The sequence below is a fragment of the Rhopalosiphum padi genome, chromosome 1 (genome assembly GCF_020882245.1).
Source record: "Rhopalosiphum padi isolate XX-2018 chromosome 1, ASM2088224v1, whole genome shotgun sequence".
NCBI lineage: Eukaryota > Metazoa > Arthropoda > Insecta > Hemiptera > Aphididae > Rhopalosiphum > Rhopalosiphum padi.
The window spans coordinates 16,830,981-16,845,551 of NC_083597.1; the positions used below are offsets into that span (position 1 = coordinate 16,830,981).

The 14,571-nt window shown below is 29.3% G+C and overlaps 1 protein-coding gene across 5 annotated transcripts in view; it reads left to right on the plus strand.

Annotated features, from left to right (window-relative positions):
- The window catches only part of LOC132929703 (high affinity cAMP-specific 3',5'-cyclic phosphodiesterase 7A-like), a 110,640-nt gene that overhangs the window by 92,893 nt on the left and 3,176 nt on the right, over positions 1-14,571 (plus strand). For 4 of the 5 annotated variants that reach the window (XM_060995255.1, XM_060995231.1, XM_060995247.1 and 1 more), the window contains 8 exons: positions 2,338-2,438; positions 6,234-6,365; positions 6,518-6,688; positions 8,185-8,425; positions 9,321-10,363; positions 12,496-12,631; positions 12,842-12,976; positions 14,341-14,517. In XM_060995255.1, coding sequence (XP_060851238.1) covers positions 2,338-2,438; positions 6,234-6,365; positions 6,518-6,688; positions 8,185-8,425; positions 9,321-10,363; positions 12,496-12,631; positions 12,842-12,976; positions 14,341-14,517 — 2,136 coding nt within the window. The remainder of the gene's footprint in view (positions 1-2,337; positions 2,439-6,233; positions 6,366-6,517; positions 6,689-8,184; positions 8,426-9,320; positions 10,364-12,495; positions 12,632-12,841; positions 12,977-14,340; positions 14,518-14,571) is intronic. The other variant, XM_060995239.1, reaches the window with a different exon arrangement.

Consider the following 14,571-nt stretch of genomic DNA (forward strand, 5'->3'; position numbering starts at 1 on the left):
ACATGTTATCACTTTAAATACAAATGTATTTCAGGTATCTATTCTAAACTATAGTATTTGCTCAATTCTGGTAATTTAAAAAAAAACTCATTTATAGTTTTACTGTACAATTTGGATATTAATATATTATTATAAAATCAATACCTATCATATTTTCTGATTAAAAATTGATGTAGTTGTGAAAATAATCACAGCATTATATTATTTAGTAGTGAAAGTTGACGAGTTGTATAAAAATATTCTAAAATAGTTTAAATATTCGTCGTCCAATGTAACGTATCTGATTTTTATCTGGTACACTTAGGAGACCAAGTCACTTTTGACAAACCATACGTGTCGATTTGGAAGCACAGACTTTTGTTTACATTTTGAAATAAATTGTATTTAGCCAGCAACTGATCCCTACAATTTTAAATAACACATTTTTATTTATATATAATATGTAATAGTATCTATATTATATTTAAATTCAATTTATTTATATGGTTCTTTGAAATTAGTACTTAGTTATTTATCTAATTATTCTTTTGATCTGTAACGTTATATTACAATTTATATGATGCCCACACATTATTTCTCTCTCTCTCTTATTTTTATACGGCATTTTAATTATCCATTGTTATTTATATGACCTATGTACTTTCACATTTTTTCACAAATATTATTTCTGAACACATTTATGTTTTAGTAATAAAAGTCTAGGTTTTAGAACTAAAAAATATACAAATTAACCAGTCATAATATTAATATTTATGTATATTTATATATATATATATATATATTTAACCAACTCATTATCTTTAAAACAACTACCTAGTATACGGTTCTTAATTTAAATTATTTTAAGAATACAACATTTATTTATTTATGCATATGAAACTGATTTTCATTGACGTTTTGTAGAAATATTTAAACATATGAGTTTTTTTTAAATAACAATTACAATTCATTCATACAAAATGTATCGTAATCTTATGTCAGGCATAAAATATTTATGAACGATATTGTTATGTAAATTATTGCTATTTTTAGTTATTTAAATTAACCTTAGTTTATTATTGAAGCGTTTATTTTTGACACTCAACAAAACTTTACTACATATTTCGATATGTACCTATCCAACAACATTAACTCTAAAATTGAAACTGAACGTTATTTATTTATTTTAATTTATAAGTGGCTCGCTTTAATCGATATAATTATAGTAAGTGTTGTTCGTGTTTACAAAAGTTCTTATATTGCACATTATAAGTATTTTAACCGTGAAAATCTTTTATTCTGTGCGCGTCTTCCCACCGTAATGACACGCCACACGCCACGTTTATCGTCCAACGTGTATATTATTATCTACAACGCCATGTGGACTCAGCGATGTCTTATTATTATGCTAATGTAATCCGTTCCTAGATATTTTGGGTTTCCGCAGAGTTTATCGTATTTAATCCCAAGCCGGTTTCGGGAAAGTTTCAATGGAAACATCACTTTAAATACTAAATAAAATGTTTGAAATTAAAAGTCAATAAAACTAGCTTATTGAAGTATACCTATCAATGAAGATAGGTGATGATTACTTTTTTAATTTATAATCAAATAACACTCGGTATATTATAATGATGTATTAGAACTTGTATGAGAATTAATATAATTATGAATTTATTATTATGTTCTAAATCCATTTTTTTAAATTTACCATTTTTTTTATTTTTAAGATGTTAGTGAAACCGAAAAGTATTTTTGCTGTAATGGCTAAAAAAACACAAAAAATCAACAAAAAAGAACACAATGATTAAAATGTCATTTTAGTATATAATGCGAATAGGTAATTTATACAGAATTAAACTTATAAACGATCCTATTATATTCAAACTTTTCTTGTTACGTATACATAAAAGTACACAGAAACGTGTTATCTAAGGAAACAATTAACAAAGTTTTAATTTGAAAACACCGGTTGGTGTCTGAAATGAGTTGGTTTACACAACTTTTTTTTGTCATATTTACGGAGGAATATAAATGGTGTATTTTTAGCCACAATCTGCATATTGTATACACATATTATGTATATGTATAATAGTTGTATGTATCCATCAGCCCTTGAAAAATAAAATTATTAATATTAAAACATAGATTGTGGGTCTGTAATCTCTACAACTATTAAAATTTACAGACGGTTTATATCACTCATTCTTTTCTCATAAACAAATACTAAGCTCATTAGAACATTATTATATACTTGAATTAAGTTATACTTTTATCATTATTAATATCACGTCAAAAATAAAACTCATTTATCTTTAAAGATCTCTAAATTAGTATTTCTGTAATATTTGTTCACAGGTCTCATAGAAGAAGGGTATCATAGCACCAACCCGTATCACAATGCCATCCACGCTACCGACGTGACCCAGGCAATGCATTGTTTCCTGCAAGAAGACAAGGTTAGAAACATGTATTTGGTGTATATATTTATAGTATAAAATGTATTATAATATTAAATGAGTTCTTGGATTTCATAATTTGTTAGCTATATATTTGAGTGTATCCTACTATTATCTATGTTATAGGCTATACATTAAGGAAACCGATTATTCGTAGTTGCCCCCTTTTGTTTTAGCCGCAATTCAGGCATTTCGAATGTATTCATCCGAATGCGTTTGTGCATATAATCATTAGTGTTTATAGTTGTCATAAGCAGTGTTTAAATTTTGGAAGAAAATTAATTTCCATTCCAGTAGGTATTATATATATATATATATGTACATATATTATCTAATTTAAATAATAACAACAACCTCCAATTCAAATTAAGCGTAAGAAGTATGAGAACATCCGACGAGGGATCATTTTTCTCAAATTCCAACCTTTCAATTATATACCAATAACTAAAAAGAATAAACAGTTACGTAAGATTGAAAGTTTTTACTTTAAGTATGATTTCCATTTAATTTTCATTATACATATTAATTTTATTAATATTAATTATTCCACAGTCGTTTGTAACAACACTAGGAAGATTTTCGAAAATACTCGTAGTTTTATTCAACTATCGTTGTAGAAACGTTGCGCGTGATAATTCGTTATATTTATCGTTGAAACTTTTTTTTTTTTTTTGTAGCATTCGTCCGTAATGCTACTTTTTATTTGTGTATTGGCTTTGAAGTATTTGAGTGTACAGAATACATAATGACCGCGTGTGCTCGTGACACTTGATAACTCGCGAACCGTTTGACACTACATTAGATGATACTCAGTAGTGGTCCGAAAAATTTACAAACGGTACCTGCAATTATTTTCATAAAATGTATACTATACGTTAACAGTATTAATGCAAATATTGAATTATAATTAATTTTAAATGGATTATAATAGTTAGGAGTTTATATATTAAAAGTTACTTATAAAGTTACAAAGTATGTGGTAACTACTACAAATATTTCAAAAAATTTCAAAGCTGCGGGATGATACTTAAATAAAATTTAACTGATATTAAAAACGTCTTAGAAGTCGATATTTTTTTAATTAATTTTTTTATTATATTAATTGTACTTCAAATATATTTTAAAATCACAATTCTCTCGCTTAAAAATATATTATACTCAAGTACCTAATAGGTAGTATTATTATTTATTTAATATACATAACATTTGTTTTTATTTTTGTAGAAAAAAAAGACTAGATAATAGGTTAACTTACTTTTAGTATTTAATATTAGTATATTACTTTAAATTAATTTTTAAATTTATTTAATCTATTTATATCTTTTTTAATTTATTATTGAAATATAATGTATAGTAAAAACATTTAATCGTATTATATTAGGTATATGCATTATTATTATTAATATAATCGTTTGGCGAGAAACCAAGTTTTCCGGTTTTACCATTTTTAATCGCATTGGCCTCATGGGAATTAGAAAAAAACTCCACAGTGTTTTATCCCGTATTTATAATTAAATAATAAAAATACATTGTTTGAAATCACAACAGCATTGTTACAACGGGGGTTCATTTCGTTTGCATACATACTCCAAATTGTCCGAATATTCAGTTATCAGTAGAGAATTGTTTTTCTTTTTTTATCTCTACCGCAGATATAGTATAATAATCATATTTTATTTGACCTCGTTACTCTTATAATATAATATAATGTAGGCAGTATGCAATTATTATGTACCTAGTACGTTTACCTACATAAAAATGTAGCTGTTAGAAATTTATATTTATATATTAGATTTGACTCCTCCAAAAATGGTGAAAATGATAGGTTTACAACTCTTGTGAAAAGCTCGTAGCGTAGCTATCTTATATACGCATTTATAATGTTTTATTTGTATATAAGTATTATTATAATTCCTTATTTTCGGCATAATATTATATACAAATAAAAGCTTCTATGTATTTTTGGAACGCGTTGAACCGACGAAATATCCCATTATTATTGTTTGTGTTGTTATTTTACTATTGTTATTATTGCTAAACTATATTGACAGGTTTAGTGCTGCTCGCATAAGCCACACAATACGTGCCCGGCCTAATTCGGAGCAGTCAATTTAAAAGTCTCATGACGTGCCAATGTCGTGAAATTATTTCTGACGGACCTCTGTGGTGCATAATCAACCGTTGTTATTATTATTATAATATTTTTATGTTACTTCTAACCTTTGCAAGTTTAATTTTAGATTATTTTATTATTCGTTTGTAGACACCTAAATATGAATGCATAACACATAAATGACTGTTTACTGTAATAATATTTAATATTTTCATTGAATTCAATTACGCGTGACTGAATTGACTTGAACCTAACTTTTATCTTATTATTATTATTATTATTTTTAAATCTAAACTTGTTTGCAAATATATTTTTTTTTAATTTTATATAACTATTTATCGATTCTAGAGTCAAATAGTCGTATGTAAAATGAAAGTAATTGCATTTAATTTCGATGTGAAGAAAATATAAATTTAAAAAATAAGTGAATAACATTAGTAAATGTGTATATTATACATATTTTCATATCATATAATTCTTTAATTTACCTATTTACGAATAATGAAATAAAATAAATACTACCAATTAAAATAATTATTCAATCATAACAATAAAATAATAACAGAAATTATTACTATTATTAGTGAAAAATGTAGGTATCATTATTCGGTTATTCTTATTATTATTTGATAAATATTTAAATAATGTTTTTATGAAAATAATCATTACATATTTAAATGAAACTTAGTGTTAAATTAATTTTAATATCTTTGTTGATTAGTATGAAAATACAAACTTAATGGTGTGGCATTCACGAAGACACTAATAATAATAACAACAACAATCGTATTACAATAACTTAATGGAAAATTATTAAAGTCAATCAAAATAATTCTTACAATGCATTGTTCTCCATTTATTCAGTACTTTTAGAACTAAAAAGTTTGTTAATATTTGTACATATACTTTAACTCAACAGGCTTAATGTTCCGTTACATTGACAGTCGTAGACTATACTGCATTCATACAGTACCTTATTTTATTTGTTAAAAAAAATAAAATAAAAAATAATTTCTTAAATACTCGCATAATGCACGTTTAAATAAACATTTACCTATTCAAGACAAGTACATTTAATTAGGTATCTTCGACAAATCATATTAAGTAATAACTCATATATTATTGGGGGGGGGGGGATAAATGGTAAATTAATTTACTCGTATAACGTAAAATATTAATCGACATGCTATATGCGTGATATGATTGAAAAATTATATTTCTGTCTAATATTATAATTATATATTGTTTTGTTTCATGATATCCGATAATGTTTTAAAAACTGAAGTAATTCATTTGATGTGACGTAATATAATAATTAAATTTTGGTCATTTTTTTGATTATTGCGTTGTCTGGTATAACACAAATATTTTCTGTATATTCTAAGCATAATAAATCATCGTATTGTATTATTTTGTACCTTGAATTAGTTATTAAATTTGAAACAAAACAAAAAAATGTGTCATGTAAAATAGCCAATATAGAAATGAGGATATTGTTCTTTTCCTGAGTAGTTGTTATTTTGGGGTTTTACTTATTTTTACCCTCACACCATTCGTATTATAGCTACTAGTACATTATTTAATCGTATTATTTTACTAATTATTATACGTGCTTTGAAATAATAGCACATTGGCTATGTTTATGAATTTTGCATTTTTATACCTATTTTTTTTTTTTACAGATAAAGAACTTCTTGACACCGCTTGAAATCATGGCATCCCTTATAGCAGCTGTTGCTCACGATCTTGACCATCCCGGTGTTAATCAACCGTTTCTTATTGCGACCAGTAATCACTTGGCCACTTTATACGAGGTGATCTATTATACCTACTACAATTTACTAATTAAGTATTTTAAATATCATTCTTATTATCGTGCAATTGAAAAACGATATTTCACATTTACCATTATATTTTATTAACCTACTTAAATGGCTTTTTTTTTTTTTAATGCTCTTCAATTTAGAACACTTCGGTACTTGAGAATCACCACTGGAGGTCGGCGATTGGCTGTCTGCTCGAAAGCCACGTAGCTGAGAAACTAAGTCCAATAAGACAAGACCTTGAGTCTCAAATAAGTTCACTGATTTTGGCCACTGATATTACGAGGCAACCAGAATTTTTAAAGAAATTTAATGTAAGTTTCCCTAAAAATAGGTTTATGTGTGTATGTGTATGAATAATGGAGAACGGAAAGATCACAATCATATTATTTATTTGCACTCCCAGTTTAAAAAATCCATTGGACCCCAGAACCTCAGTGGCCCACTTAAAGCTATCATATTTCAATAATTTTACTTTAAAAGATTTCTAATTACTACTAGATACTAATGATAATTATGTACTATTTAAAATAATTAATAATAGGTACCAGTAAAATAATTATGTAATATTATAGTATACACAATTATAAGTTATTTAAACAAAAATACTATAGTCGCCTCGACCATCGTTGTAAAATCTCAATTTTTACATTTAACACTAATAGTATAAAATATTGTTACTTTACGCAAATAGCTAAAAAACGCCTAATATTAATTATTAATTGAATATTCTGTTAATGATACTAATTTACAGTGGTAATAATACCACGCGCTACATTAAACTACATTGTTCGGAACTCTTATTTTCACTTATATGCAAACTTTATCATATTGTTATCAAATATCAATATTTAGTAAATTTATGATTTAGTTATTTTTGTGATTTAAACATTTATTTTTTATTTTTTTTTTAATGTTTAAATAATATTTTGTAGAAAGAATTAGGCCCCTAAATTACGCCCCTACCCCTTTTACCCTGACTTTTCTCTGTGGTTATATTATTATTTAGTATCTATTTTTTATATATATAAATATAACACATTTGAAACGCACCGAAAACTTTTTTCATTTATACGATCTCGACTTTCCATGTTTAATTCATGAATTCCTTTTCGAAAACGGGACGAAAATATACTTTTATTATTTTTTTCTACGATCTTTTTTGCCATAAAAATATTTAACATTCTCCAAGTATGAATATTTAATGTGTTTTCCAGATGTGTGTAAGTACGATGTATGTAATATACAATAGATATATATGTTCTTATTTTCGAATGTCTAACTCTAGCGTTGGTTTGATACTGATAATTTTTTTTTAAACTAAGTATTATTGTACACATCAACATTTGATGTTAAATTAAATTGGGTAGTTTTATTAATTAGATGAATCTTTTATTATTATTATTATTATTATTTGTATTGCCTTAGACTTCAAATATATTTTTTATATACTTGGATAACAACCAATGTATCTTAATTAATGAATTACCTTTTAATTAAATATATTATACACTCAGTTATATCATATTATTTGCTAAAAAGACCTTTTATATTTTTATAATATAATACGATAAGAAACAATAATTAAAGCTCGTTAAGTGATTTAATTGTTGAGCAATATTGTGTCAGTTTTCACAAAATATACAAAACTGTAGGTATTTGTGTAAATTGTGTTTTCGAAACAGTACACTTAGCACAAATTACTTTATGTATTAAACTCAACGCATTTTAAAATAATTTACCGACTTAACTATTTATGTGTACCGTTTTATAATTTGTTCTTAACCATTTTTTTTTTTAAATTCAACAGAACTATCTGGAAAATGACGAGTTGGACATGAAGGACCCGGAGTTGCGGCACTTTATATTACAGATAGCACTTAAGTGTGCTGACATATCGAACCCATGCAGGCCGTGGGACGTGAGTCGCAAATGGAGTCTGAAGGTGTGCGACGAATTTTTCAGGCAGGGCGATTACGAAAGGCAGTTGGGATTGCCAGTCACTGATATCTGTGATCGATACAACAATACGGTGCCAAAAATTCAAACCGGTACGTGCCTTTGATATTTTCTGTCATATTCAAATCATGTAGTTAGTATTATATTATGGTCTAAAATTCTAAGAAAAATTAATTAAATTCGTATTTTTATTAAAATTTAAGATAAACTGACGCATACCGAGGACTTATCTAATTGAAGAGAGCTAATAATATAATGGCCAACAATCGAAAAAATAAATACTTTTATTCTAAAAACAGCCATACATATGTTTCATTTCAGTATGTTTGTTTGTATAAAGGCGCACGAATAAACGTATATTTTTTTAATTTTTATGAACACGATTTATATTTATGGTTTCATTATAACCTATAAGATAAGCATTTAGTTTCTCTACTGCATTTGAGTATATTCGTGTATTATATATCGTCGAATTATTAACCCTTAATACGCACGTATATAACGTTAAATTGAAAAAAAAAACAGTATATTAACGAGTAATAAATGACTATGTATACACTATTTAATATAATTTAAAACAATTGAAGAATCAATACATAAATTAATATATTAATATCAGATACTTGTTAATATCTTATTTTAATATACAGGTATTATGATTTTAATCGACATAGGTAACAATAACTGTCTTTATCGAGTAAAATTTTATTTGATGTTGCAATGCATTTGACATTTTATACTAAAGTAAAACACACCCTACTGTTATTGTATTAGTTTTGAAATTATTATTTGATTTTATGTTTGCATATAATCGGTTTAGCCCGTAAATCAATTTGAATATAGATTTTCGGAAAATATAATTCATAGTTTCTATATTATTTGTAATAGATAATAGAAATATTGTTGAGTATATACTCGTTCATCGAACGAAATCATAAAATTATTATTTCATAGTTTATTTTATTGTTTTCGTTTTTTTTTCATCAGTATTCTTCAAGTTCATGGTATTGCCGCTGTTCAATCTGTGGCACAAGTTTTTGGACACCAAGTTATCGCACTCGATGATGGAAAACCTGAGAAAGAACCAACAGCAGTGGGAAGAGCTCCGGGAACGCGAGAACTCCGTCGAGCAGCAGCTGATTGCGGACGCCGACGACATGATACTGGAACCGGAAAACGAACCGGATACGCCACAGCAACAGCAGCAGAGTCGCCGGGGCTCGCTTCCGGCCGTCATGCTAGAGACCGTGGACAAGATGGGCCGCCGGCACTCAGTGCCCCTGAATCTGGCCCGGGTCACCACCGGTCACGCGTTGCCGTGCACGATATTGCGCCGGGAGAGTTTGCAGGGCACGGTGCCCTCGACGCTGCTGGTGCAGGCGGAAAACCGGCGGCGGTTCACGCTCGGCCAGATCCCGTACCTGGAGGAGGAGGAGGAGGGCCTGAGCATGTCGGTGGGCTCGTCGAGGAGCAGCGGGCTGCAGCGGTCGTCGGACGGCGGCGGTTGCGGCGGCGGCAGCAGTAACATGAGCAACGTGGACGACCGGCCGGTGAGCGCCGAGAACCTGATACCCGAACCGAGCATAGCGACCATTACGAACACGGCCGACGCCAGCCGACTGTGCAACGTCATACACGGTGTCACGTCGCCGGTGCTCGGGTACCAGGCCGGAAGCTCCAGGGGCCTGACCAGGCAGCAGACGTTCCCGCCCATCCAGCCGTACGTCCGCGCCCGGTACCTGTCCACTGGTGGCGACACCGCGGCGCCGTGTTCGTCGTCCAGCGGCGGCACGTCGGCCGTGTCCACGGCGTCCAGCCGGACCGGTTCGACCAGCAGCGAAGGCTGTCAGTCGGCCGGCGGTGGCGGTAGCCCCGGCCCCGGCGGAAACGGCACGAAACGCGACTTGATCCTGGACACGGACCGGGCGTTTAAGTTGGCCAGGTTTTCGTCCAACAAGGAGAAGGAAAACGTCGATCCGGCAGCTAGGACCAACGCGGAAATCAGGCGAAACAGCAATCACGTGAACCAGGTGGGTGCCCGCGGTGCTTGTATAAATATGTATTTATATAGGTGAGTTAGGAAAGCTCGGTTTTCGCGAGCGTGCTCAGTTCCTGAATTCGAATACAACGCAATAGCCAATACACCATACTATATAATGCCGTAGACGATATTAAAAAACGATTTTAGTAAACTTCGATTTATTTTGTAATCTTTTTTTTTAATATTGGCTAGTATGAATTCACTTTGAATAGAACCGTTATGCAATCTTGATACAAACAATCGTAACTATGTACAGTAACTACGGAAAATAAATAAATATCTTAATATCAACAAACGTAACTATGTACTGGTAACCAATGAACGGACGGACACAACGGTGTTATAACTTGTAAGGTGTTCTAAAATTACGTTTGAAAACCTAAAATAAATGTGTACGCTTTTAAAGGGCTTATGATTTGGAAACTACTGAACCAATAGTCACCAAATATTGCACGTTTATTTCTTAAGACTCGGAAAGTGTTTATACCTACATGGTTTTAAGCTCATTTCTGATTTTAATATTTACAAACAAGTTATTCATGTTTAAAATAATCGCCAAATACGCATATAAAGTTATAAAAGAAACGCCGTGTCGTTTTTTAACGATGAGTATAAATAACAAATTGAATAAACTTTGAACAAAATAAGGGGCGTAATTTTAATAGGCAACGAAGTGCCCGAGGATAACTGTTACGTCGCTTGTTCACGTGTACCTTCAGAAACAATTTATATATCTATGCTCCTAAATATAAAATCAAATAATATAATTTAAAAAGAAATATTAGGAAATCGATAAAATACTTTGAAAAAATATATTTAGTCTAATATCCGAGCGAAAAATATATTTTTTTTTTAAATACTACTTTTAAAAGGTCAAAAAAAACTACGCGAGAAACACTAAATAGGATAGCAATGTAAAGTTGATATTATTATGTTAGAATTATTATTTATTCACACGCTATAAATATTAGCATTAGGCAACCAAATATATTACGGATGCATTATGTACGTTCAACGAAGTGTACGGAACAGCTAGTATAGTGTATAATATATAAGAAGTACATCGTAATTCTTTGAAATATAAACATTTATTTTCTCAAATAGTATTCATGTTTTTTAGAAAATATTTTTCGCATGACTTGCAGATATCATTAAAAAAACATTTTTTAAACCGTATTTCATGATTATACATAAAAATTAAGTTTCGAACAAGTAGTAAATTCGTTATAAGTACCTACTGAATAGAAAGTTTTAAGTATTGATGAGTGGAGTAAATTATATAAACTGTAGTGCATTGCAACCGGCCTCTGTATTTATTTTATGAAGTTTCTGTGTTCGGGAGAGGGTTTAATAATCATTAATTTTGATATTAAGATCCATTATTTTATTAATTATTGCCGTATTTTATTTATTTTCAACTACAGTAATAATTAAATACCTAATTATATATATTCAAAAAGTTATTTATGAATTTGAGTTAGATGTACTCATAATAATTAGTATTTAAAAACTGAAATACAAAGTCAATTATTTAAACAAACATTTAATATTATTCCGATTAGTAAATTGTAATTACCATTATTTTTTCGAAAATCGTTTTTTTTAGTCAATCGGTTTTTATCTTGAAAATTATTATTTAGATTTTGCTATACAATAATAGCATAGAATTTAGGATGATTTTATCACAGATGGTGGCAGCTCAATTTTTCGGCAATGGAATTTCTTAGGTTGTATAAGACTGTATAATAGTTTGTTCTTTCCAGTGCGGAACTCATCGAGTTTCCTTTTTTACAAACGGATAAGTGATAACCTATTTTTGTACACAGAATCTTACTAGGGTGTATAAATAGTAATTATATCAGATCACTATACAACATGTTGTATATATAAATCACTTAATTTTTTTGTAAATTCCCGCAAGTACCTTGTCTATTATTGACCACTCTAATTATATAAGTTATATAATATAACTATAATTATTTATCGTCGTTTACACCGAATAACTCACTGTATTTATCATAAATACCATAGTTGTATGAAAATTATTATCTATTTATGGTCTACACCAATTTAATATCAATCCCGTATAAATAAATAATAAATTGTCTTTCATTTTTTTAGATTTTGACGAGACGCCGAGGTTCAGCACCGGTCGGCGCTGGAAACGGTGATGGTACTGGGCACATAGCAGCTAGTAAAGGCCAAGAAGCAACTATTCCCAGACGCGGGTCTGTGCCGTCAGATTTTTCCAAACAGAGTAAACAAATTTTATGTGTATTTAAAAAATTGTATATTTTTTTTTCAATTACTTTTATTAATTTTTTATAACATTTTATATAATTTTTTTAATTTAATTTTTTTTTAACATTTTTTACCATAATATTTTATTTGTGAATGACTGCAGTCACAGCGCTTTTATGTCAACGTACTTGTGCACTTGTGGTTAATGCATGGCTTTCTATCGCAGGTGCCCTTTTTAAGGTGGTGGCCACAGGGCCACTAAGCACAAATAGCCGGAAGCAAGGCGCGAGACGTTCGTCGCTACCGTATGATTCCAATATTGGATTATCGAGCTCGCCTCTTGTTTCTCCTTCCCGGCCAGGTGAGACGATCATCGATTATTAGAAAGAAAAGAAAAACAGCATCTACACACTATCATATTATTAGCATATATAATGATATAACAATATACTCAAAATTACCTGTAACAACATACTATGAATTAAATATGGGTTTTTTGTCAGTCAATACGCTTTGCTTTTTAATGACATATTAACAATTTATATAAGTTATTTTTAGACTGTTGTCTTTTTTACTGTATTTATTTTTGCTTATTTAGCAATTTTCATATTTTTTTATTAGATCAACGAATTTTAGTATATTGGCGAACCAAATGATTTACTGTTGTTTGAGATAAACATTAAATTTATTAAAACTTAATTTATTTTAACTCAAAATATTTGAATTTAAATTTATATTTTTTTTTTAAATAATTAACTAATGTTTACTTTAATTAATTAATATTTTCAAATTTACAATGAAAAAATGTCCATTACTAAAAATTAATAATTTAAATTCTTATATAAATATTTCTGCTTCGTTTTTCATTTGTTCGCTTTTAATAATCATAAACTTGATCGCTCAGATGAAATATAAATAACAACTATATTGTTTTAGTGAATAGCATGGGTGGTATTATTTGGTTGTAATTCATGATAATAGATGATTATTCTATTGAATAATTATAGATTGTCTATATGACGTGTAACTCATATTATTTACAATCTTGAAACAAGACTTGTTATTTGTCTAATAAGAAATTCGTTATAAAATTTACAATTTCATTTTTATTAGCTTGTTTTTATTGTTTTAAGCCGAAAGTTTTGATATACATTTTATCGGCTAAAATAAAAATGGGTTTTTAATGCGAAATTTGTATCATTGTTGTGTTAAATATACATGTGGTGTATTTAAGAATGGTAAAGTTTCCCTGCAACCGAAAAATTTTACTTATTTCAATAACCTTAATTTTAGTAATTTTTTTATTTTTATCATATAAGTTTAGAGCTGTTAAATATTTATCAACCAATATGATAATATTATCATCTAGCTGTAAATTATGTTATAAATAAGTAACAAAACACTTTTAAAAACCTAAATTATAAAAAAATTAATTTTATTAAATATTAGATTAATATTTTATTATAATAAATTATTAATTTTAATTTTTAGACCGACACGTTATTTTATTGTAGTTATCATAGGAAAATTTTAAAAAGTCAGCTTATTTAATTTTCCCTCGAGATTATGAAAACCGTACTCTGTCTACCCTCCTATAATTCATAAAAATATAATTCTTAAGTACGCAATGATAGAATTACGATATTATCATATTTTTTTTTGCTACGTTCATTATTGGTGTACGACATTTTGTATAAAACTTTCAATTTGGTGATGTGGTTTCAGAGAGAAGAGGTTCAGACGGAAGCCGGCCAGGTAGCCGAAGACGTCGCAGAAAGTCAATGAAGCGACGGAGCTCTGGTGGACCGGACGTATTGCTGTCCACCGGCCAGTCGATGGATTCGTTCTTGGCGCACCGCCGCGGTTCCTTGCCCGTCGAAATACTTGCCACGTCCTTCTCGGGTAAATATTTAAGACATGATTACTGAAATCATAACCATCATAGCAGTTGAAAAT